The sequence below is a fragment of the Argentina anserina genome, chromosome 3 (genome assembly GCF_933775445.1).
Source record: "Argentina anserina chromosome 3, drPotAnse1.1, whole genome shotgun sequence".
NCBI lineage: Eukaryota > Viridiplantae > Streptophyta > Magnoliopsida > Rosales > Rosaceae > Argentina > Argentina anserina.
In genome coordinates this window covers 33,317,304-33,340,918 of record NC_065874.1, presented here as the reverse complement: position 1 = coordinate 33,340,918, position 23,615 = coordinate 33,317,304, and the positions used below count along the sequence as shown (strand labels likewise).

Genomic DNA, 23,615 nt, shown 5'->3' with positions numbered 1-23,615 from the left:
TGACGATGAAAACTTCATAGAAGGGGTTTTCACTTGCTATAGCAAAAAGAGTTTCCTCTGTCCACTGATGACGAATGTTGAAATATCAAATGTTCTATCTATAGATAATATCGTCATCAGTCCTTTCACGACGCAATTTAAGACTGGCATAGTGTTTAATTAAGAACACAGCTACACAAAATGCCAACATTTCTTCAATATAACTTGGTTCAAATGAGTGCATGCTTGAAGTGATTGCATATAGTTGCACCCCCAAGTGCAATCTTTAACTCCGTCGATGGTTGTTCATTATATTTTCCTGAAATTTCTTTACCACAACATCGATAATGTTACGTAGCTTATTATGTTTCTTGAATTTTATTTATCACATCGCGCGATGATGTCTGTAGAGTTATCAATTAGTGCTGTGAGACATGCTTGCATCATCATGTAATTTCACAATCTCATTTCCATAATCTCATCCATTAATAAATTATGTCGTATGTTTCTCCGATTTCCGATTTTATTATGGTTTTTGAATTTGATGTGGTAAATAGCACAGTAATGTCTGCAGAGCTATCGATTAGTGTTGTGAGACATGCTCGCGTCATCGTGTATTTTCACAATCTCATTTTCATAATCTCATCCATCCATTAATATTATGTTTCTCCGATCTTATATATGCCCGTTAATTTATTAATAAATAATAATAACAAAAAAGAAAGTCCATTAATAATAAGAATTTCTATTTTGTTTTTGTTGGCAATCTCCTCTCTTTATCTCTCACAGAAGCTCTTCCGCAAAAATATATAAATACGACACTCCTTAGCTTCGTCTCAGTTGTTTATTTCTCCTCAAATTCTCTCTGCTCCTCTCTCTCTGCGATCTCATCAAAACCCTAATTTCTGATCGCAAACCTTCCGTCACTCCTCATATCTCTGACCCCGGCGATCCGATCATCCCGAAACCCTCACCGCCTCACTCACTTCATCCTTCCAATTCAAGTCGATTCCCTCCGTGATTTTCAGGGATTGATCGCCTCGCAATTCACCGCCGCTCCGATTCGGGCAATGCTTTCAGTTCCAACATGAAGTTGAAGCGAAGGAGAGCCGTTGAAGTGGTTAGTATATATATCATCCAAACCAATTTTGATTGTATTGAAAATTACATATGTGATGTTTTGAGGTGCTTTGATTGGCTTTTGGATATGTTCTTTGATCGTTTTCGTGCTTTTCGAGAGTTTTGATTGTGTTTTTTTAATGATTGTTTGCTTCGTTTTTTGTTTAGGCGTTTGTGAATTAGTTTTCTGTTATGAGGTTAGGGATGGATTGAAGGTAGAATCTTTAATCTGTTAGCATCTTATTGGTGAATTGTTAATCCGACTATCGAGTATGAATGTAATGATGGAATTAAGGTTTTTACTTTAGTTAGTATGAATGGTTAATCTTTAGTCTTTACTTTTGTTTAGTTATTGTAAAACAAAGGATTTTTTACAATTGGAGGAGGAGTAAATAGCTGGATGTCACATGATAGGTCAAGGTTTAGTTTCGCTGTGTATAAATTGCGTTGAAACTAGATATTGTTACGGTAATATTCATTTGGGAGCAGGTCGTTTGCTTTGGATATTTACTCTGCCATAGAATTAGGAACACGCCACTGATTAGCAGTTTCAAGTTATTTAATTGTAATTTTTTATCTTTTCTCACAGTTGAATTACTGTGTTTAGCTTAAAGGCTTAGTTGAAAGTGAACCTTGACCATCAGCCTTCAGTAGCATGAGTTGGTTATTGCAACTTTTAAGGGTTTCAGTAATTTCAAGTATGTGTAGAAATTAAACCTGGGTTAGAGTTTGGCATTGGTGTCAAGTTCTTAACCCTTATAGTAGAGGTTGAGGGTCAGTGGAAGTGGCGCCTTTGCTCGAGTTATGGGAAGCTTGCTGGTCTGCAAATAGAGGTTATAGAGTGGCAGTGGAAATATCAAAACTGTAGTCAAGTTGCTAATCTCTATTGAGATATGCATTAGTGGTGAAGATTACATGCTTGGAATCAAATTTGGAATGCAGTGGTTGGTGCAATGTATTTTGAATGGTCTTTTTACCCTCCTTGATCTCTATGTATTATTACCGGTGTGATTTTTATTTCTCAAAGTTCTGGTACTCATCATCCTTCACCTAGGAATTTTCTCTGTTCAGCAAGGTGTTAATGAGGTCATCGTCTACAGTTTTTCAATAAAATTTAAAAGCAACCCGGGAATTCTAAAATCAGTGCTTCAATTGCAGACAATAGTTGCTCTGTATCTATTTATGTTTCTATATTTTATTACTTGGCACTCAATAATGTTAGTCTTTTTAGTAGGGCTAAAGCATGATAGGACATATTTCTTTCTGGATTTGGATTCTGGCACTTTGTTATATATGCCATTTTCATTGTTTTCCCTTCTCCGTCCTGTCCTTTTTCAGTATTTTCCCATCTTTGTACGCTTCTCTGTTCGTGTCACTGAATTGTTGTGTCTCATTGAAATTTGGGAAATTGATCATCATAATCTCTTGTTTCTAGCTATTTGTTATCTGTTTAAGAGGTGGGATACTATGTACATGAGTTTATCGATGCCTGGAAAATAGTTGCAACTATAATTAACATCTGCCTTGTTTATGTCAGCCTCCGAAAATTAGATCCTTCATCAACAGTGTGACTGCTGTTCCACTTGAGAATATAGAGGAACCCCTAAAAGGTTTTGTCTGGGAGTATGATAAGGTGGTCTTACAACTTTTACCTGTTACAGAGTTATGGTTATGATTAGTTTAATTTATGTGTTTTTGTATTTGGTGCAGGGGGATTTCCATCATTGGGTTGAACTATTCAACCATTTTGATTCTTTTTTTGAGAAGCATATAAAGTCGAGGAAGGATCTGCAGGTTGAGGATAATTTTCTCGACTCTGATCCTCCTTTTCCAAGAGAAGCTCTTCTTCAAATTCTCCGCGTCATAAGAATAATTTTGGAAAACTGCTCTAATAAACACTTCTACAGTTCTTATGAGGTAAATATTGTACTATTTCTCTTAGGTGAATTTTCGGTTGCTTAATATAGCTTTATATGTTTTAAGTTCTTTTTTTTTATCTTTTACATATTATAATCATAATTATAATATTATATACTGATCTTGTTATTGTTATTACTATCATTATTCGCGATGCTTAGATTAGTGATTTGTCCTATCATTATGCATTTCGTTAACTTTATACTTTATGCCTCTGGTTCCTGTGTTAATGCAGCAGCATCTCTCATCTTTGCTTGCTTGCACTGATGCGGATGTGGTTGAGGCTTGCCTGCAGGCTCTGGCTGCATTTTTGAAGAAAACAGTAGGAAAGTATTCCATTAGAGATGCTTCACTAAATTCAAAGTTGTTTGCTCTCGGACAAGGTTGGGGAGGAAAGGAAGAGGGTCTTGGACTAATTTCCTGTGCAGTACAAGATGGATGTGACCCTATTGCTTATGAGTTAGGATGCACCCTTCACTTTGAGTTTTATGCGTTGAAAGATGCAAATGAATTACCTGCCACAGAACAACAGACCCAAGGTTTACAAATCATACATTTACCTAACATCAACTCTCATCCAGAGTCTGATCTTGAGCTTCTGAGCAAGTTGATTGCCGAGTACAAAGTACCCAGTAGTTTGAGATTTGCTTTATTGACAAGATTGCGTTTTGCAAGGGCTTTTGGCTCTTTAGCCACTCGTCAACAATATGCCTGCATTCGTCTGTATGCCTTCATAGTTCTTGTTCAAGCAAATACTGATGTGGATGACCTTGTTTCGTTCTTCAACACTGAACCAGAGTTTGTCAATGAGCTGGTGTCCTTATTGAGCTTTGAAGATGTAGTCCCTGAGAAGATCCGAATTCTATGTCTTCTTTCATTGGTTGCTCTTTCTCAAGATCGGTCCCGACAGCCTACTGTTTTGACGGCTGTCACATCTGGCGGGCATCGTGGAATCCTATCCAGCCTCATGCAGAAGGCCATTGATTCAGTCATCAGTGATACATCAAAATGGTCTGTTGTTTTTGCTGAGGCTCTGTTATCTCTTGTTACAGTTTTGGTTTCATCTTCATCAGGTTGTTCAGCCATGCGTGAAGCTGGATTCATCCCCACCCTTCTCCCTTTGCTTAAAGATACAAATCCACAGCACCTGCATTTGGTCTGCACATCTGTGCATATTTTAGAAGCTTTCATGGACTACAGTAATCCAGCTGCTGCATTGTTCCGGGACTTGGGGGGTTTAGATGACACCATCTCTCGCCTGCAGGTGGAAGTGTCGCGTGTAGAAAATGATCCAAAGCAACAAGGTGAAGATTCTAGTAATGCTGGAAGTAGCGCACAAGTAGTCGCAGGAACTTCCACTGAGATAGACAGCATGCAGCCTCTGTATTCAGAACCTCTTGTTTCATATCATCGACGACTGCTGATGAAAGCTCTCTTGCGTGCTATATCTCTAGGAACTTACGCACCTGGAAACACTACCCGTGTTTATGGCTCAGAGGAGAGTCTCTTGCCACAGTGCTTATGCATAATCTTTAAAAGGGCAAAAGATTTTGGTGGTGGAGTGTTTTCACTTGCGGCTTCTGTCATGAGTGATTTAATTCACAAAGATCCTACCTGTTTTCCAGTTTTAGATGAAGCAGGTCTACCCTCTACCTTCCTGGATGCTATAATGGATGGTGTTATTTGCTCAACTGAAGCCATTACATGCATCCCACAGTGTCTAGATGCTCTGTGTTTAAATAATAATGGTCTTCAGGCTGTCAAAGATCGCAATGCGTTGAGATGCTTTGTGAAGATATTCACTTCAAGAACCTACCTGCGTGCTCTAACAAGTGATACACCTGTCTCCTTATCTAGTGGATTGGATGAACTAATGCGCCATGCTTCCTCATTACGCGGTCCTGGTGTGGATATGCTAATTGAGATTTTAAATGCCATCTCAAAAATTGGGCATGGGGTTGATGCTTCTCTCACGTCAACTGAAGTTCCGTCTTCTTCCACTCCTGTTCCCATGGAAACTGATGGAGAAGAGAGGAATGTAGTTATGTCTGATGATAGGGAGTCCTCCAAAATGGATAGTTTGGAGCAGGGAACTGAACCATCTTCTGTGTCTTTAGCTGGAAATGCTGAACTATTTCTTCCTGATTGTGTTAGCAATGTTGCACGTCTTCTTGAAACTATACTTCAGAATGGTGACACTTGTCGTATATTTGTGGAGAAGAAGGGGATAGAAGCTGTCCTGCAGTTGTTTGCATTGCCTTTAATGCCTCTTTCTGTTTCAGTTGGTCAGAGTATATCTATTGCATTCAAAAACTTCTCACCACAACATTCTGCTTCTTTGGCTCGGGCAGTATGTTCATTTTTGAGAGAGCATCTGAAGTCAACAAATGAACTCTTAGTTACAGTTGGTGGGACTCAACTTTTTTTGGTGGAATCTGCAAAGCAAACTAAGGTGTTGAAACATCTTTCCAGTCTTGAAGCTATTCTGTCTCTGTCTAATGTTCTATTGAAAGGGACAACTACGGTGGTGTCGGAACTGGGTGCAGCAGATGCTGATGTTTTGAAAGATCTTGGGAGCACATACAGGGAAACCCTCTGGCAGATCTCTCTGTGTAATGATGTCAAGTCTGATGAGAAGATCAATGCTGAACAAGATCAAGACAACGCTGAGGCAGCTCCTTCTAATGCCTTGGGAAGAGAGAGTGATGATGATGCTAATATCCCAATGGTGAGATACATGAACCCAGTCTCTATTAGGAATCAGCCCTTCTGGGGTGGGGAGCGTGAGTTCCTTTCAGTTGTTCGCAGTGGTGAAGGTTTACACCGCCGTAGTACTCGGCATGGGATTACACGCATGAGGGGAGGAAGAACAGCCCGACATACGGAAGTTGTACATATTGATTCTGAATCTTCTTCCACAGTATCAGAGACATCTACATCCCAGGATTTGAAAAAGAAAAGTCCTGATGTGCTTGTTACAGAGATTCTCAACAAGCTGGCTTCCACTCTTCGTTCTTTCTTCACAGCTCTTGTTAAGGGATTCACATTACCTAGCAGGCGCAGAGTTGACTCTGGATCATTGAGTTTGGCTTCAAAAACCCTTGGAACTGCCCTAGCGAAAGTTTATCATGAGGCTCTTAGTTTCTGTGGACATTCTACTTCAGCTGGTCTTGATACTTCATTGTCAGTCAAATGTCGATACCTTGGAAAAGTTGTGGATGATATGATGGCACTTACATTTGATAACAGACGACGGACTTGTTATACTGCAACAATTAATAATTTCTATGTCCATGGCACTTTTAAGGAGTTGCTCACAACATTTGAAGCTACTAGTCAGCTTTTGTGGACCCTACCATACAGTATGCCAACATCAGGCATTGATCATGAAAAGAATGGTGAAGGCAGTAAACTATCCCATAGTTCGTGGCTTCTTGATACTCTACAAAGCTATTGCTGTGTGCTGGAGTATTTTGTTAATTCTTCTTTTCTCTTGTCAACAACCTCCACATCCCAGGCACAGTTGCTTGTTCAGCCAGTTGCAGTTGGTCTATCAATAGGGCTTTTCCCTGTGCCAAGGGAACCTGAAGTTTTTGTTCGTATGCTGCAGTCTCAAGTTCTTGATGTAATACTTCCTATCTGGAACCACCCCATGTTTCCGAATTGTAGTCCAGGATTCGTTGCTTCCATTGTTTCACTTGTTACGCATGTATATTCTGGTGTGGGAGATGTAAAGCAGAATCGCAGTGGCATTGCTGGAGCTACAAATCAAAGATTCATGCCCCCACCACTTGATGAAGGTACTATTACTACCATTATGGAGATGGGGTTTTCAAGGGCCAGAGCAGAAGAAGCGCTTAGGAGGGTTGAAACAAATAGCGTTGAAATGGCCATGGAGTGGCTTTTCAGCCATCCTGAGGATCCTGTGCAGGAGGATGATGAACTGGCCCGGGCACTTGCTCTATCACTAGGAAATTCATCTGACACATCTAAAGCTGATAATGTTGACAAGTCTGTTGATGCGCTGGCAGAAGAGAGCTGTGTAAAAACTCCTCCAATTGATGACATTCTTGCCGCATCAGTTAAGTTGTTTCAGAGCAGTGATACAATAGCATTCCCATTGACAGATTTGCTTGTGACACTAAGCAATCGGAACAAAGGTGAAGACCGTCCTAGGGTTGCATCTTATTTAATTCAGCAGCTCAAGCTTTGCCCATTGGACTTTTCCAAGGATAATAGTGCTTTGAGTATGTTATCACATGTTATAGCATTGCTGCTTTCTGAGGATGGAAGTACAAGGGAAATTGCTGCACAGAATGGTGTTGTGTCTGTTGCAGTGGATATCTTGATGAACTTCAAGGTTAAAGACAAGTCAGGCAGTGAACTTCTTGTTCCAAAATGTATTAGTGCTCTGCTGCTTATTTTGAATAACATGTTGCAATCAAGGCCCAAAATTTCTGATAACATTGAAGAAACTCAGACAGGATCTCTGACTGAACTATCTGGAGAGCGTACTTCTTTGTCACTCCCTGGTGCAGTTGCAGAGAAAAAACAGGATACGGAATCCCAGGAAAAAGATTCTGGCTCTGGATTTGAGAAAATATTGGGGAAATCAACTGGTTATTTAACTATGGAAGAGAGTCAAAAGGTGCTAGCCGTTGCCTGTGATTTGATGAAACAGCATGTCCCAGCAATGATCATGCAGGCTGTTCTACAACTGTGTGCTCGTTTGACAAAAACTCATGCCCTTGCTTTGCAGTTTCTTGAAAATGGAGGATTGGCTGCTCTTTTTGGCCTTCCCAGAAGCTGTTTTTTCCCTGGATATGACACTGTTGCATCAGCAATTGTTCGGCATCTTCTTGAAGATCCGCAGACACTGCAAACAGCAATGGAACTGGAAATTCGCCAGTCACTGAGTGGCAGCAGGCATGGTGCGCGTACTTCTGCAAGGACATTTTTGACATCAATGGCGCCTGTAATTTCTAGAGATCCGGTTGTTTTTATGAAAGCTGCTGCTTCTGTTTGTCAGTTGGAGACGTCAGGAGGTAGGACATATATTGTCTTAATGAAGGAAAAAGAAAAGGAAAAGGATAAACTTAAAGCCACTGGTGCTGAGGCTGGATTATCTTCCAATGAAGGTATCCGCATTCCTGAAAATAAAGTACATGATGGATCAGGTAAATGCTTGAAAGGTCACAAGAAGATTCCTGCTAATCTTACTCAAGTGATTGATCAGCTGCTTGAAATTGTCTTGAAATACTATTCCCCAAAGAGCCAGGAAGACTCCTTGAATAATCTGTCTTCTATGGAGGTAGATGAACCTGCTACCAAGGTGAAGGGTAAATCAAAGGTTGATGAGACAGGGAAAGTGCAGTCTGACTCTGATAGATCTGCAGGACTGGCTAAGGTAACATTTGTTCTCAAGTTACTGAGTGATATACTTCTAATGTACATACATGCAGTTGGGGTTATACTCAAACGGGATTTGGAATTGACTCAATTGCGGGTAACTAATCAACTGGAAAGTCCTGGACATGGTGGTATACTTCATCATGTGATTCATCGATTGCTTCCACTCACCATTGAGAAATCTGCGGGACCTGATGAATGGAGAGACAAGTTGTCCGAAAAAGCTTCTTGGTTCCTTGTAGTTCTGTGCGGTCGTTCTGGTGAAGGGCGTAGAAGAGTAATTAGTGAGCTTGTGAAAGAATTATCATCATTTTCAAACATTGATGGTAGTTCTTCGAGCATCTTATTGCCAGATAAAAAGGTGTATGCTTTTGTGGATTTAGTCTACTCTATATTGTTGAAGAATTCATCATCGAGCAACTTACCTGGTTCTGGGTTTTCACCAGACATAGCTAAAAGCATGATAGATGGGGGAATGATTCAGTGTCTTACTAGCATCCTACAGGTGATTGATTTGGACCATCCTGATGCTCTCAAAACTGTGAATCTCATACTCAAGGCTTTAGAAAGTCTGACAAGGGCTGCTAATGCCAGTGAGCAATATTTTAAGTCTGATGAGACAAACAAGAAAAATTCTTCGGTGTTGAATGGAAGATCTGATGATCAGGTAGGTACTCCAGCTGATGATACATTGGCGCATAATCATAATATAAGCAGTGAGCAGGATGTCAGAGATGCAGTACCAACTGAACAACATCAAGATACTCCTCAAAGTGATGGTAATGCTAATGCAACTCCGAACCAGTCAGGGGAACATGATATGAGAATTGAAGTTGAAGGACCATTGCTTTCTAACCAGCCCATGGAGCTTGGGATGGATTTTATGCGTGAAGAGATGGAAGAAGGCAATGCATTACACAACACTGACCAAATCGAAATGACTTTTCGTGTTGAGGGTAGGGCAGATGATGACATGGGTGATGAAGATGATGTCATGGGTGATGATGGTGAAGATGATGAGGATGATGATGATGGAGAGGATGAGGATGAAGATATAGCAGAAGATGGTGGTGGCATGTTGTCTATGGCTGATACTGATGTGGAAGACCATGATGATACTGGTCTGGGAGATGATTATAATGATGAGATGATTGATGAAGATGATGATGATTTCCATGAGAATCGTGTCATAGAAGTGAGATGGAGGGAAGCCCTTGATGGGCTTGATCATTTGCAGGTACTTGGGCAACCTGGAGCTGCAAGTGGACTGATTGATGTTGCTGCCGAACCCTTTGAAGGGGTTAATGTGGATGACCTTTTTGGTCTAAGAAGGCCGTTAGGTTTTGATCGACGTCGCCAGACGAGTAGGTCTTCTTTTGAACGATCTGTTACAGAAGCAAATGGCTTTCAACATCCTCTCCTTATCAGGCCGTCCCAGTCTGGAGATCTGATATCCATGTGGCCAGCAGGTGGAAATTCATCCCGGGACTTGGAATCTCTATCTTCAGGAAGCTTTGATGTAGCTCATTTTTATATGTTTGATGCTCCTGTTCTTCCATATGATCATGTCCCAAGCAATCTTTTTGGTGGCCGATTGGGTGGTGCAGCTCCGCCACCATTGACTGAGTATTCTGTAGGTATGGATTCATTGCAATTATCGGGACGTAGAGGCCTAGGTGATGGCCGGTGGACTGATGATGGCCAGCCTCAAGCAGGTGGGCATGCTGCTTCTATCGCTCAAGCAGTTGAGGAACAGTTTATATCACAATTGTGCAGTCTTTCTCCTGTTAACACCCCTGTTGAACCACATTCTCAGCATTCAGGGGTGCAGGAGAAACAGCCAGATATACCTCCTTCAACTGATAGTCAAGTAGTAGTAGATCGTGGTAACACCACCAGCCAACAAATTGAAGATCAGGACCAAGACAGGGGTGTTGAAGCAACACATCAAGTTATCTCCAGGCCTGAGGGTATTCCTCCCCAAGATCAAGTCACTCCAGAATCTTTTGTTGAAGATGTAGGGGACTGTTTGCGGGGACCTGAACCAATGTCAAGCCAGGCACCTTCTCTAGACATTACACGAAATGATAACATGGACATTGGGGAGGGGAATGATACTGCTGAGCAAGAAGGGTCACTGCCAGTATTTTTCAACTCAGTTGCAAGCACAAGGGTTGATTTACAACGGGAAGAAGGTTCTGAATTGCCTTCTAATTTCAATAATGCTACAGTGGAAGCTATGGGTCAGGATGGATCTCCAGGCAATCAAGTTGGTGATATGCCAGAAAATTTCGGCTTCAATGTGTCCAATTCAGGTGATTCTCATACTTTGGTTCCAGAAAATGTTGATGTTGACATGAATTGCATTGATGAAGTAAATCAAACTGGTCATGCCACGCCTGCTTTTGAAAATGGTACAGATGACCCGTCAAGCCAAAACCCATTGGTTGCTCCAGAAGCTAGTCAGGCTGAACAAATTAACGATGAGGCTCCTAGTGCTAATGCAATTGACCCTACATTCTTGGATGCTTTACCTGAAGATTTGAGGGCGGAGGTTCTTGCTTCACAGCAAGCTCAGTCTGTTCAGCCTCCTCCTTATGCGCCACCTTCTGCGGACGACATTGATCCTGAGTTTTTAGCTGCCCTTCCTCCAGATATCCAAGCAGAAGTTTTGGCTCAACAAAGAGCACAAAGAGTTGCACAACAGGCTGAAGGACAACCTGTGGACATGGATAACGCTTCTATAATTGCGACTTTTCCTGCTGATTTACGTGAAGAGGTATTCATTTGGAATTGTCATCTTTGTTATCTTGGGTGTGGTGATCCTTTGTCTTTCTGTAGTAATTGTTTATTTTGCTTGTTCACCAGGTACTTTTAACTTCTTCGGAAGCAGTTTTGTCTGCATTACCTTCTCCACTACTGGCTGAAGCTCAAATGCTAAGAGATAGAGCTATGAGTCATTATCAGGCTCGCAGCCTTTTCGGGAGCAGCCACAGACTGAATAATAGGAGAAATGGATTGGGTTTTGACCGACATACAGTAACGGACAGGGGTGTTGGAGTCACAATTGGCCGGAGGGCAGTTTCTTCTATTACAGATAGCTTAAGGGTTAGGGAAATTGAAGGCGAGCCACTTCTAGATGCTAATTCATTAAAAGCCTTAATTAGGCTTCTACGATTAGCGCAGGTATGACCTTTTTCTTCATTTTCTAAAAAATTATTTTATATCTTCCCCAAAGAACTTGCATCTTCTTAAGTGGTAATGAAAAGTTAGTGGATTTGATGGTTAAGTTTGATTTCAGCTTCAAATGGATTAAAAAAATTGAGTAATTTGTGTCTGAACTCCTGGGGTTTCAACATATTTTTTTTCAACTGTCGAAAATACTAACAAAATTTTAGATAGATGGGAAGAATATCGAACAAACTTCTTATAGGAACCACCTAAAAGTTTTAACCTTTTATACCAGAACAAGTGTGTTTAAAGTTTCTTTATCCAACTTTTTCCAAGTCTCAGTAACCATCTGTATATGATTTACATGATAGTGGAGTATGTAGGAACCATAAGAGCAATTATTTGCTGGAATGATGTGGTAGAAACCAGGCGTTTTATTGTGTTTTAGTGCATAGTTTTTCAACTTGTAACACTATGTATATTCCATGCATCACACACGATCATTTACTTATTGATTGTTTTTACTTTTAATATATTATGTTAAGGTAAAAGACGATATTCTTACTTGGTGGATATGTTTGTTTTGTTTTGTGGTTAGCCCCTTGGTAAAGGACTCTTGCAGAGGCTCTTCTTAATCCTATGTACACACAGTGTTACAAGAGCAATTTTAGTGCATCTATTGCTTGGTATGATCAAGCCTGAAGCTGAAGGCTCAGTCAGTGGATTAGCTACTATTAATTCCCAACGGCTTTATGGCTGCCACTCAAATGTTGTATATGGCAGATCTCAGTTGTTAGATGGTAATTTAACCGACGTAACAACAATTATGTTTTTTTAATAACCTCCAATTAATTTGTGTTATTTTCATTTTCAACAGGTCTTCCTCCCTTGGTGTTGCGTAGGATCCTTGAGATCTTGACTTATTTAGCTACAAATAATTCTGCAGTGGCAAATATGTTATTCTACTTTGATTTCTCAGGGGTTCCCCAGGCTTTAAGTCCTTTAAATATGGACACCAAGAAGGACAAAGGAAAAGAGAAAATTGGAGAAGGAGGAATTTCCTCTGATCCTGTGAGTACCCAGGATGGGGATGTTCCCCTGATATTGTTTCTGAAGCTCCTTAATCGGCCTCATTTTTTGCGTAGCACTGCTCATCTGGAGCAGGTATAATTATTACCGTCAGTTTCTTAAATGTCCTGGGGTGTGAAGTTTATTTTATTTTATTATATAAGTAGTATTCAATCCCTAAATGTGCCGTCAACTTTCATACCACTTCATGAGATAGAGAGCACGTGCAAATTTAAGATTTCTTGGTCAAGAATAATCAGTTGTTTAAGTTCTCTGGCTAAAATCCATTCTGGGCAAGCCTTGCTTACTAGTACCTACCTTAAAACTAGATTGAGCTTCTTAAAATTAAATTTAATTAAATACAGTAGCATATGCTGAAGATGTATATTGCTTGCCTTATATCTAAGTCTATATTTGGCGTCCCAATCTCATCTGATTACATTATTGAAATAGTACCTGGAATCTAATGTTAGGCATTTTCTTAATCCCTCTACAGGTTATGGACCTGCTTCAGGTTGTAGTTGATACGTCAGCTTCAAAATTAGAGGTCCATTCTCAATCTGAAAGGGTTGATGGGAATTCCCAAAATCTACCTGAAAATGAACCTTCTGGAGATGGTCAGGATGGTCTTCCTGTAGAACCAGAAACTCATCAAGAGGTTAAACCTGTTGGTGTTGGATCATCAACTTCAGATGCGAACAAGAGTACAGATATCTATAATATTTTCTTGAAGCTGCCAAAATCCGATTTACATAGTCTTTGCAGTCTTCTTGGTCGTGAGGGGTACAGTTTGTTGTCTGATTGTTTTATTTGGATGCCTGATAAATTGTCTGCTACTTTTAAGCATTTTACTACTGTGACTTAGACGAGCAGTTACTCCTTAAATGAAGTCTAATTTGATCCCTTTGTTTGATCAGGCTTTCAGATAAAGTTTATATGGTTTCCAGTGAGGTGCTGAAGAAGTTGGCCTCAGTTGCAGTGCCCCATCGGAAGTTCTTTATCTCAGAGCTTTCAGAATTAGCTCATGGTTTGAGTGCCTCAGCTGTCCGTGAGCTTGTCACTCTCCGCAACACACAGATGTTGGGTTTAAGTGCTGGATCTATGGCTGGGTCGGCAATTTTACGAGTATTGCAATCACTTTGCTCACTCACTTCACCTAGTACAAGTGAGAATACGATTTTGGATAATGATGCAGAGCAGGAGGAGCATGCCACCATATGGAAGCTAAATATTGCACTTGAGCCATTGTGGCAAGAATTGAGTGACTGTATAAGTGCCACTGAAACACAGTTGGGCCAGGGCTCTTTTTGTCCAACCGTGTCGACTATAAATGTTGGGGACCATGTACAAGGTTCCTCTTCTTCATCTCCTCTGCCTCCTGGAACCCAGAGACTGCTTCCTTTTATGGAGGCATTTTTTGTTTTGTGTCAAAAGCTACAAGCGAACCAGTGTATTACGCCGCAAGAGCAAGCTAATGTGACTGCAAGAGAAGTCAAAGAGTCAGCTGGAAATTCAGATCCTTCAGGTACCAAGTTCCATAGCTGTGGAGATTCTCAGAGGAAGCTTGATGGTACTATCACATTTACAAGGTTTGCTGAGAGGCATCGCCGTCTATTGAATGCATTTGTTAGACAGAATCCTGGTCTGTTGGAAAAATCTCTTAGTATGATGTTGAAGGCACCAAGGCTAATTGATTTTGATAACAAGAGAGCATATTTCCGGTCAAGAATTAGGCAACAGCATGAACAACATCTCTCTGGTCCTCTACGGGTAAGTGTTCGTCGGGCTTATGTCCTGGAGGATTCTTACAATCAGTTGAGAATGCGTCCTAATCAAGACATGAAGGGACGATTAAATGTCCAATTCCAAGGGGAAGAGGGTATTGATGCTGGTGGTCTAACTCGAGAATGGTATCAATTACTATCAAGGGTGTTATTCGACAAAGGTGCATTGCTTTTCACTACTGTTGGAAACAATGCAACTTTCCAGCCAAACCCTAATTCTGTCTACCAGACGGAACATCTTTCTTACTTCAAATTTGTTGGTCGTGTGGTAAGTATTCTGGAAAATTGGGATTTTGGGACTATGATTTTTATATGTTATTGCTGTCTGATTAACATTTTATTGAGTTTTTATGCTTTGATTTATTTTTTATTTATATATATATTTTTTTTGCAGGTTGCGAAGGCAGTATTTGACGGGCAGCTTTTGGATGTTTATTTCACTCGATCCTTCTACAAGCACATACTTGGTGTAAAGGTGACATACCATGATATTGAAGCCGTAGATCCTGATTACTACAAGAATTTGAAATGGATGTTAGAGGTTAGTGGGTTTGTGAACACAGTTCGGTTGTTTGACAGTTGAAGCTTATATAATGTGTGTTTGTAGCTTCATATTGTTGGATTTATATAATGTGTGTCCTTGTGGTCCTTCTGAAGCTTTTTATTGTGCACACAGAATTCTCACTCTTGTTTCTTTTTGTACCATTTTCTTATCTAGAATGATGTGAGTGATATTCCTGACCTGACATTTAGCATGGACGCGGACGAGGAAAAGCATATTCTTTATGAGAAAAACCAGGTATGGGAGTATTGACTTTTGATTTATATGGAAGTTTCACTACTTTGTTACCTTTTCTTCTCGGACCCTTTTCAATATTAATGGGATACTTATTTGACTTAATTTGAACTTTCGAGTTCATAGGCCCCGTATTTTCTTACTTGTTTGTTGTGTTGTCTAATTTGTGTTCCCTTGTTGCATCCCCTTCTTGAATAGGTGACTGATTATGAGCTGAAACCTGGAGGAAGAAATATCAGGGTCACAGAAGAAACCAAGCACGAGTATGTAGACCTTGTAGCTGATCATATTTTGACAAACGCTATTCGTCCTCAAATCAATTCTTTCCTGGAGGGGTTCAATGAATTGGTCCCACGTGAACTTATCTCGATTTTTAATGATAAAGAGCTTGAGCTACTTATCAGTGGTCTTCCAGAGATTGATTGTGAGTTGGATTTTGAATTGAGGTTATTTATATAATGTTCTTATACCCCTGATGAAGTATCTAATTCGTGGCAATTGGTTTTGCAGTGGATGACTTGAAGGCAAACACCGAGTACACCGGCTATACAGTAGCCTCTAGTGTTGTGCAATGGTTTTGGGAGGTGGTTAAAAGTTTTAACAAGGAGGACATGGCAAGACTGCTTCAATTTGTGACTGGCACATCAAAGGTAGATATAACACAAATTGTTCCTGTGATTCGGTACTACTGCTGGTTCAATGGGTTTATTTAAAGTTTATAAATCAATTTTTTGTGGTTCCAGGTTCCATTGGAAGGTTTCAAGGCTTTGCAAGGCATCTCTGGTCCTCAGAGGTTTCAGATCCACAAGGCATATGGAGCTCCAGACAGGCTCCCCTCTGCTCATACATGGTACATAATTTGCTTTGGCTTGCCTCTTAACAAAGGAAAAACAACATAATCTCCAGCCTTCTTGTGCTTGTTATGCTTGACGTTGTTGTTAATGCACTCTTATTTGTTGCCAGCTTTAATCAACTAGATCTTCCTGAGTATACCTCCAAGGATCAGCTTCATGAACGGTTGATGCTTGCTATTCATGAAGGGAGTGAAGGATTTGGCTTTGGTTGACCGAAAGACTTTTTGCTGATTTGTTGCCCAGAGTGCCAGTCTTCTGTCTCAAGTATCATGTACATGTGAGTGAGATATCTTTACCAGAAATAATTATCTCTCCATGTTTTTTTCTCGGGTAGAGAGAGCCTTGGGGTTGGAGGGGGGGGGGGATTTGTAAAAAAAGAGGTGAATATCAAATATCAATTCCCTCCGTTCATCTTTATTTACTTTTTCTCTGAATTATCATATACTTGCAGCAAGTTATGTAGTTGAATAAAGTTGGTTTCATCTGTTTTCCGTCCTCATTGTTAATTGGTTATTCGTTCTGCAGATGAAAGAGGCGTTAATGATTCAGAGGTTTCAGAATTACAATCACTGAGGATATGAGGATGGTTTTGGTAACTGAAGGCATCGTCTGTTTATTAGAGGGCGGTGAAGGATCGATGCTTTAGATGATCGTACTATTCTTGATGGCTCATGTGTGCTCCTCAGTGGCAATGGCTGGGAAATTTCATTCTTTTGCAAATTCTTTACTTGTCAGAAATTGGGGAGCATACAAATGTTCGATAGTATTCATGTTATGAGTTCAATCTGCTTTAGATTAGGCAATCTTCCTGTGGCCTGGAAGTTGGTAATAAGCTTAGGTGGAAGTTGGTAATAAGCTTAGGAATCTGTACATGTAATAGAATCATTTCCAGGAGGACTCATTTTGGGTTCTAGTTATTGAAGGCCATAAAGGTTATTCCAGTTTTGCTCTTCATTTCTATCCATCTTTTTTCCTTTTCCTGGATTGGATTTTATATCCATGTTTGGTTCAATTCCATTAGATAAGTCTTATCGGATGCGACACCTTGGTCTTCTTTACGCAATATCGTGGCTTCATTCACACTCGTAGCCTCCAGATGTAGGGAGTTATGGTTTTTGCATATTTCTTGTAAGCAACTTCAGCTTTCGGGTGGAAATCAACCAATGTGCGTTTTCCCAATACAGGCCTTTCCCCTCCATTTCGAAAAACAACTTCTCAGCTTCAACTAACAGGCCTCCTTTACAAAACCCCAAAATCATTATATTATATGTCCACACATCAGGTCGAATATGCTTTGATGGCAAACTAGAGAAGACATGCATTGCATAATCCATTTTCCCAGCTTTGCACAAACCTTCGATGATAGTATTGTAGCCTACGATATTTAGTTCCAACTTGTTGGTCGTTACACAGGCCATTAAGTATTATACAGTAAGTTTGAACATCTGGAAGTCGGCCACGAACTCGCATTTCAGACCTTTTCTGCATCTTGGATTCTCCCTGCTTTGTAAAAACCATCAATAAGAGCGTTAAAAGCGACGGTGTTTGGAACAAGCTCCCAACAGGTCATTTCCTGAAAAAAAATTGTAAGCCTGATCGACCTCTTTACTCTTGCAATATCCATCTATACTACAACTATAAACATCAATCATAGAGCCCTTGCTAATCATTAGATCGAAAACTTGTCTAGCCTGATCCATTTCTCCTCGCAGACGGTAACCGTTCATAAGCGAGTTGTATGTAATCGTGTCAGGTTGAATTCCTCTTTGATTCAAAGCCAAGTAATTGTTGACGGCGATGAGCACAGCAGGAGGAGAAGGCACACCTCCTGTGGTGCGGCAATGAGAATACCAAGAAGAAGAAGAACAGGAAGCAGCTCTTCGGATCATCTTCAACAATTTCTGTTAGTGTTTTTCCTATGAGAATCAGAGAGTTTGAGTTGTTCGACGATTTTGGCTGGTGTTTTACCTTAAACAAAGGAAGGAGCTTTCAATAGATAAAAGAACCAAATAAATGACGTAGGTGTTCTACGTGCTAATTTCTTAAGCTAAACTCTCATTATGTGAACCTTGGACAAATCCGGACTATATTTCATCTCTTCGACACTATAATATATAGACATGAATCACATGATAACTTGATTGAGGATTAGAACGACAATCTCGCACCGTATCATTAATGAAACCGTAAAATACTTCGGTAACTACAATTAAAATAATATCATGAGTCACACATTGAAACCTATGTATTATAACGCTCATTATTTAAGAAAGAGTGTAACAATGTGATATAGAGTTAAGAAATTAGAGACTTAATAGGAGTCATATGACAGTACTAAGAGAAAATTACAAATAATAGGTAAAGAAGCACAAGAGAACATGATAGATAGGTAAACACTTGAAGCATGAGTAGGCAGAGTAGCAACTGAGCCCTGGACATTTGTTCTCCAAACCCCAAAGCTTCCCAATTGATCTATTAATTTTCTTATCATTATATTTTTGTTATTTATTTCAGCCGTCGGATCCGTCAGAGAAAAGTAGTGTTCATCTCCCCCGAAAAATAGGTGGTGTCTGCTGTGCAGACTTGTCATCACAAACAAGCATTACCCACCACACTCGATGTTGCTTCCGAAGACTAAACAACTCTCTCAAATTTCCCACACAATTTCAAAGCTCAGAGCTTTTCACGGCGGTTCCTCTCAAAATGTCAAAACCAGTTTCAAAGAAAATGGTTTCAGACACAGGGCTCAAACCTCAGGTATATCACTTTCTCTACTTCTCTCTCTGTTCTGATGCTAAAAGGTTCAATTTTGGGAAGTGGGTATTTGTGCATGTGGCCAAAGTTTGAATCTTTGGGAAGATAGTGCTTGTTATTATGTACATTTTTAGGAACAGGGTGTTTGTTTTGATGCTAAAGTTTCAATTTTAGGAAGAGGGTACTTGTGTTTGTGGCCAAACTTGTAATCTTTGGGAAGATGGTGTCTTATTTTATGCTTGCGTTTCAAATATAGGAAGAGTTTTGTTTGATGCCTAAAGTATCAATTTGGGAAGAGGGTGTTTGATTTTGAGGCCAAAGTTTTAACTTTTGGGATTGAACAGGTTCAGAAATGGAGAAAAGCATATACTCGATTCTCACTATAGACCGATGGGAGTCACTGAATCACATGGAGTATAGGTTGGCATCTCTTAGACCAGTGCATGGAAGATTGGCCCTGAAATTCTTCAACTGGGTAATTCAACAGCCTGGTTTGGAACTCAATCACCTCACTCATATACTCTCTGTTACAACTCATATACTTGCTAGAGCTAGAATGTATGAATCTTCCAGGTTGATTTTGGGGCATTTAGCACAGATGGATGTTGATTCGAAATCGATTTTCGGTGCTTTGATGGATACTTACCCTCTTTGCAATTCAAACCCTTCAGTCTTTGACCTTCTGATTAGAGTTTACTTGAGACAGAAGATGGTTGGTAGTGCAGTAGAAACTTTTTATCTGATGGATTTAAGGGGGTTTAGGCCGTCGCGTTATACTTGTAATTTGATTCTAGCTGCGTTGGCAAAGGACCAGAGGGCTGCATCAGTTTGGTCTTTTTTCAAAGATATGCTGGCTAAGAATGTTTGCCCTGATGTAAGTACGTTTAATATATTGATTAGTGTTTTATGTGTGGATGGGAAGCTCAGTAAAGCTAGTTATCTTTTGAGGAAGATGGAAAAGAGTGGTTATGTTCCTAACGTAGTTACTTATAATACTTTGCTCAATTGGTACTGCAAGAAGGGGAGGTATAAAGCAGCTTTTGAGCTTATTGATCTTATGGCTTCTAGGGGTATTGAAGCAGATGTATGTACATATAACATGCTTATTGAGGATTTGTGTAGAAACAGTAGTAGTGCAAAAGGTTATTTGCTGTTGAAGAAGATGAGAAAGAAGAAGTTATCTCCTAATGAAGTTACATACAATATCCTAATCAATGGGTTTGTTAAGGAGGGGAAAATTGGTGTTGCTACCAAGGTTTTTGATGAAATGTCGATGTTTAATCTTTCACCAAATTGTGTTACTTATAATGCTTTAATTGACGGGGTCTGTCAAAAGGGTAAGCTTGAGGAAGCTTTCAGATTGTTGGACATGATGGAAGCAGTGGGACTAAGACCTAATGAAGTCAGCTATGGTGCTGTTTTAAATGGGCTGTGCAAACAAGGCAAGTTTGATTTAGCAAGAACTACTTTTCAGAAAGTGCGATTGCATGGGATTGTTAGTGGTTGCATTATATATACATCAATCATGGATGGGTTATGTAAAAATGGGTTGCTTGATGAAGCCGTTCATTTTCTAAATATGATGATCCAGGATGGTGTGAGTCCTGATATCATAGTATTTTCAGTGCTTATCAATGGATTATGCCAAGCTGGGAGGATGAAACATGTGAGCGAGATAATGTGTAAACTGTATAGAGCGGAGCTTGCACCTAATAAAACAATATATTCTACCTTAATCTACCACTGTTGCAAGATGGGCAACATAATGGAAGCATTAAAGATCTATGCAGTTATGAATCTTAATGGCCTCAGTGCTGACCATTTCACTTGTAACATATTGGTTACTGCGCTTTGTGAAGCTGGGAACCTTGGTGCTGCAGAAAATTTTATGCATCATATGAGCAGCATCGGTCTGGGTACCAATTCTGTTTCTTTTGATTGTTTGATAAATGGGTTTGCAAACAGGGGTGATGCTTTAGGGGCATTCTCTGTGTTTGATGAAATGATTGAATTAGGTCATCAGCCAAGTCCTTTTACTTTTGGAAGTATACTGAAAGGGCTATGCAAGGGTGGTCATTTGGTTGAGGCAAGAAAGTTTTTGAAGAAACTCCACAGCATTCCATTTGCTGTTGATACTGTTGTGTACAATACAATACTTTCTGAGACATGTAAGTCTGGGAATTTGCAAGAGGCTGTTGTCCTTTTTGCTGAGATGGTTGAGAATAATGTCCTACCCGATACTCATACGTACAGTAGCCTTCTTGCAGGGCTATGCAGAAAGGGAAAAATGGTTGCTGCCATCCTCTTGTTTCAAAGAGCGATGGAACAAGGACTTCTGTCACCGAATCCCATAGTGTACACCTGTCTACTCGATGGCCTTTTTAAGATTGGCCAATCTAAGGCTGCTTCATATCTTTTTGAAGAGATGGAGAACAAAGGTTTGTACTCAGATACCATTGCTCTTAATGTAATGATGGATGGATATTCGAAGATGGGAAAGATGATGAAGGCAAATGATCTCTATTCAACTATGGGGAGCCGAAGATTATTCCCTAATCTGTCTTCATATAACATTCTTTTGCATGGATACTCGAAGAACCAAGACTTATTGGCATGCTCTATGGTGTACAGAGACCTGATCAGGCTCAAATTTTTGCCTGACAAATTGACATGTCACTCTTTTATTCTTGGATTATGTGAGTCAAGTAAGGTGGATATTGGCCACAAAATGTTGCACAAGATGATTACAGAAGGTGCTGTACCTGACCTTTCAACATTCAATTTGCTTATTAGCAAGTATGCTGAGATTGGGAAGATGCGGATGGCATTTGAGCTACTTAGTGTCATGAATTTGTATGGACTTTCTGCTAATATAGACACCTATGGGGCACTCTTGAATGGACTGTTCAGAATTTCAGCTTTCCGGGCATCCCGTAGTCTTCTGTTTGAAATGTTGGCCAAAGGTTTTACTCCCAAGTATACAAATTATTTCACTATAATTAATGGTATGTGTAGGGTGGGAGATATAAAGGGAGCATTTGAATTAAAAGATCAGATGGAAGCTCTCAGTGTTACTTCCTGTGACATTGCTGAGAGTGCTATGGTTAGAGGGCTTGCGAAATGTGGAAAGGTTGAAGAAGCGATGTTGGTTCTTGATCGCATGCTTCGCTTGCAACTTGTTCCAACAACTGCTACTTTTACTACTTTGATGCACAAGTTCTGCAAAGAAGCCAACCTCGCAGAGGCTTTAAAGTTGAGGGGTGTAATGGAACATTGTGGTGTGCCACTTGATGTTGCAGCTTTTAATGTTCTCATTTCAGGCCTTTGTGCTAATAGTGATGTGGTGGCTGCATTTGAGCTGTACAAGGAGATGAAACAAAGTGGTCTCTTGCCCAACACAACAACGTACACTCTTCTCCTTGCTGCTGTTTCTTCTGGTAATAATCTTATTGGAGGGGAAGAGATTTTGGGAGAATTAATGGAAAGGGGGTTGATATCTGGAAATGTTGATGGAGTCACCTTACCACTGCATGAGCGATTGAATGTTGCAATTGGAACATTAAGATCTTGGAGGTGCAATAAATGGAAATGATACTTTATTGATGATGTGACGCAACATCATTAATCAGTATATGAGACTGAAATGGCCTCTCCCAAGTACAGATATGGGCTTTTTACTTGAGGTCTGATGGGAGTTGAGACTGACATGGACTCTCATTTCTTATCAAAGTCATGATACAAGCTGACAATAATGGTATAGATTGTTCAGTTCTTCAATTCCTTATTCATTTTTACCATTATTTTACAAACACATATCTTAGAATTGGCTTGCTTTCTGTTAGTTCTGATGAGATGCAGTCTACCTGATTCTTGGCTGCTTAGGTGTCATGTTTCTTGGTGCGTTATGTTTGCCTAATTGTTCGTTCTATGTAAGTTTGCTCAGTTTCTTATATGCATGTTTTCTGTCTTATTCCTTATATGTGACTACAAGGCTGTAAGAGGTTTGATTTACAATTCAACTTACTTACTGTTCTATTTAGGTTGCTGATGCTTCGATCAAGCAATGAGTCTCTGGAGTGCTGTTGAAGACCCTCTCATATGATGTGTAGGAGTTACTCCGAGGTATGAGAGTTCTATTTCCATTAGGCAGCTCATTCTTTCATCTTGATTTCTGGTCTTACTTCATCATTGATTTCTTTCTTGTTTGTAACTATCTAAATGCTACGGATTATCTGAGGCAGTCATTACTTGTGGCTCATGACTCATGACTATTCAAAGGTATATACAGAGATTCAGACATCACATGCCAATAAATGTGGAGGAAACAGCTCTTTGATAGAGAAAGATGTTGGCCACAGATGAGGGAACCAAATGAATTGGGCATCTCAAGAAATATCTTCAGTTCCCACGTTGATGATGGCGGCACACGATGATAATCGCAACCGAATATGCTGATGATATATGGAAACCAGATGAATTGGGGCGTCTATATCAGCATCTCCAATTTGCACCTGGTATTGGAAGCACAGGGGCTACATTGCAACCACATATGTTGATGATAATTCGCAGAGGAATGTGATGCCGTCACCATGGCAGACAGAATCTAGCAATACATATACAGGGATGCTATTGCTCTTGTTGACTTTGTAACAACAAATATACTCTGATATTGTTTTGTATGAATGTGAATATTCCCATCTTTCTCAATACAATTTGGTTTTGCTATTTCGATCAATCCCTCTTGGCTAAGCCAGGTCCAGATTA

General features: G+C 40.0%; 2 protein-coding genes across 6 annotated transcripts; both read left to right on the top strand.

The window, feature by feature from the left end:
• Window positions 1-857: 857 nt before the first annotated feature.
• LOC126789121 (E3 ubiquitin-protein ligase UPL1) lies at window positions 858-17,038 on the top strand. Of its 3 annotated transcripts, XM_050515191.1 has the most exons (17): window positions 858-1,099; window positions 2,636-2,731; window positions 2,809-3,015; window positions 3,251-10,739; window positions 10,845-11,203; window positions 11,293-11,610; window positions 12,194-12,395; window positions 12,473-12,759; window positions 13,160-13,446; window positions 13,581-14,715; window positions 14,842-14,988; window positions 15,166-15,246; window positions 15,442-15,667; window positions 15,754-15,893; window positions 15,987-16,093; window positions 16,207-16,374; window positions 16,623-17,038. In XM_050515191.1, the coding sequence occupies exons 1-16, from the start codon at window positions 1,067-1,069 to the stop codon at window positions 16,307-16,309; spliced, it is 11,217 nt and encodes a 3,738-aa protein (XP_050371148.1). In that variant the 5' UTR covers window positions 858-1,066; the 3' UTR covers window positions 16,310-16,374; window positions 16,623-17,038. The 3 variants fall into 3 exon arrangements, with proteins under 3 accessions (XP_050371148.1, XP_050371147.1, XP_050371146.1); XM_050515190.1 differs by having other exon boundaries at window positions 3,254-11,203; XM_050515189.1 differs by having other exon boundaries at window positions 3,251-11,203.
• A 1,612-nt stretch (window positions 17,039-18,650) lies between these two features.
• On the top strand, window positions 18,651-23,578 carry LOC126785943 (pentatricopeptide repeat-containing protein At5g55840). Of its 3 annotated transcripts, none has more exons than XM_050511625.1 (5): window positions 18,651-18,854; window positions 19,196-22,605; window positions 22,694-22,780; window positions 22,892-22,973; window positions 23,140-23,578. In XM_050511625.1, exons 1-2 carry the CDS (start codon window positions 18,716-18,718, stop codon window positions 22,441-22,443), a joined length of 3,387 nt encoding a protein of 1,128 aa, XP_050367582.1. In that variant the 5' UTR covers window positions 18,651-18,715; the 3' UTR covers window positions 22,444-22,605; window positions 22,694-22,780; window positions 22,892-22,973; window positions 23,140-23,578. The 3 variants fall into 3 exon arrangements, with proteins under 3 accessions (XP_050367582.1, XP_050367581.1, XP_050367580.1); XM_050511624.1 differs by having other exon boundaries at window positions 23,130-23,578; XM_050511623.1 differs by having other exon boundaries at window positions 22,892-23,578.
• The last annotated feature ends 37 nt before the right edge of the window (window positions 23,579-23,615 follow it).

What these genes read in the sequence shown, in the direction of transcription:
- LOC126789121 (XM_050515189.1), top strand. Translation starts at nt 1,067, where the DNA reads ATGAAGTTGAAGCGAAGGAGAGCCGTTGAAGTG. An exon ending in GCACTGCTCATCTGGAGCAG is followed by an intron (nt 12,760 to 13,159) that starts GTATAATTATTA and finishes ATCCCTCTACAG; the next exon opens with GTTATGGACCTGCTTCAGGT. An exon ending in TGGTCTTCCAGAGATTGATT is followed by an intron (nt 15,668 to 15,753) that starts GTGAGTTGGATT and finishes TTGGTTTTGCAG; the next exon opens with TGGATGACTTGAAGGCAAAC.
- LOC126785943 (XM_050511625.1), top strand. Translation starts at nt 18,716, where the DNA reads ATGTTGCTTCCGAAGACTAAACAACTCTCTCAAATTTCCCACACAATT. An exon ending in ACACAGGGCTCAAACCTCAG is followed by an intron (nt 18,855 to 19,195) that starts GTATATCACTTT and finishes GGGATTGAACAG; the next exon opens with GTTCAGAAATGGAGAAAAGC.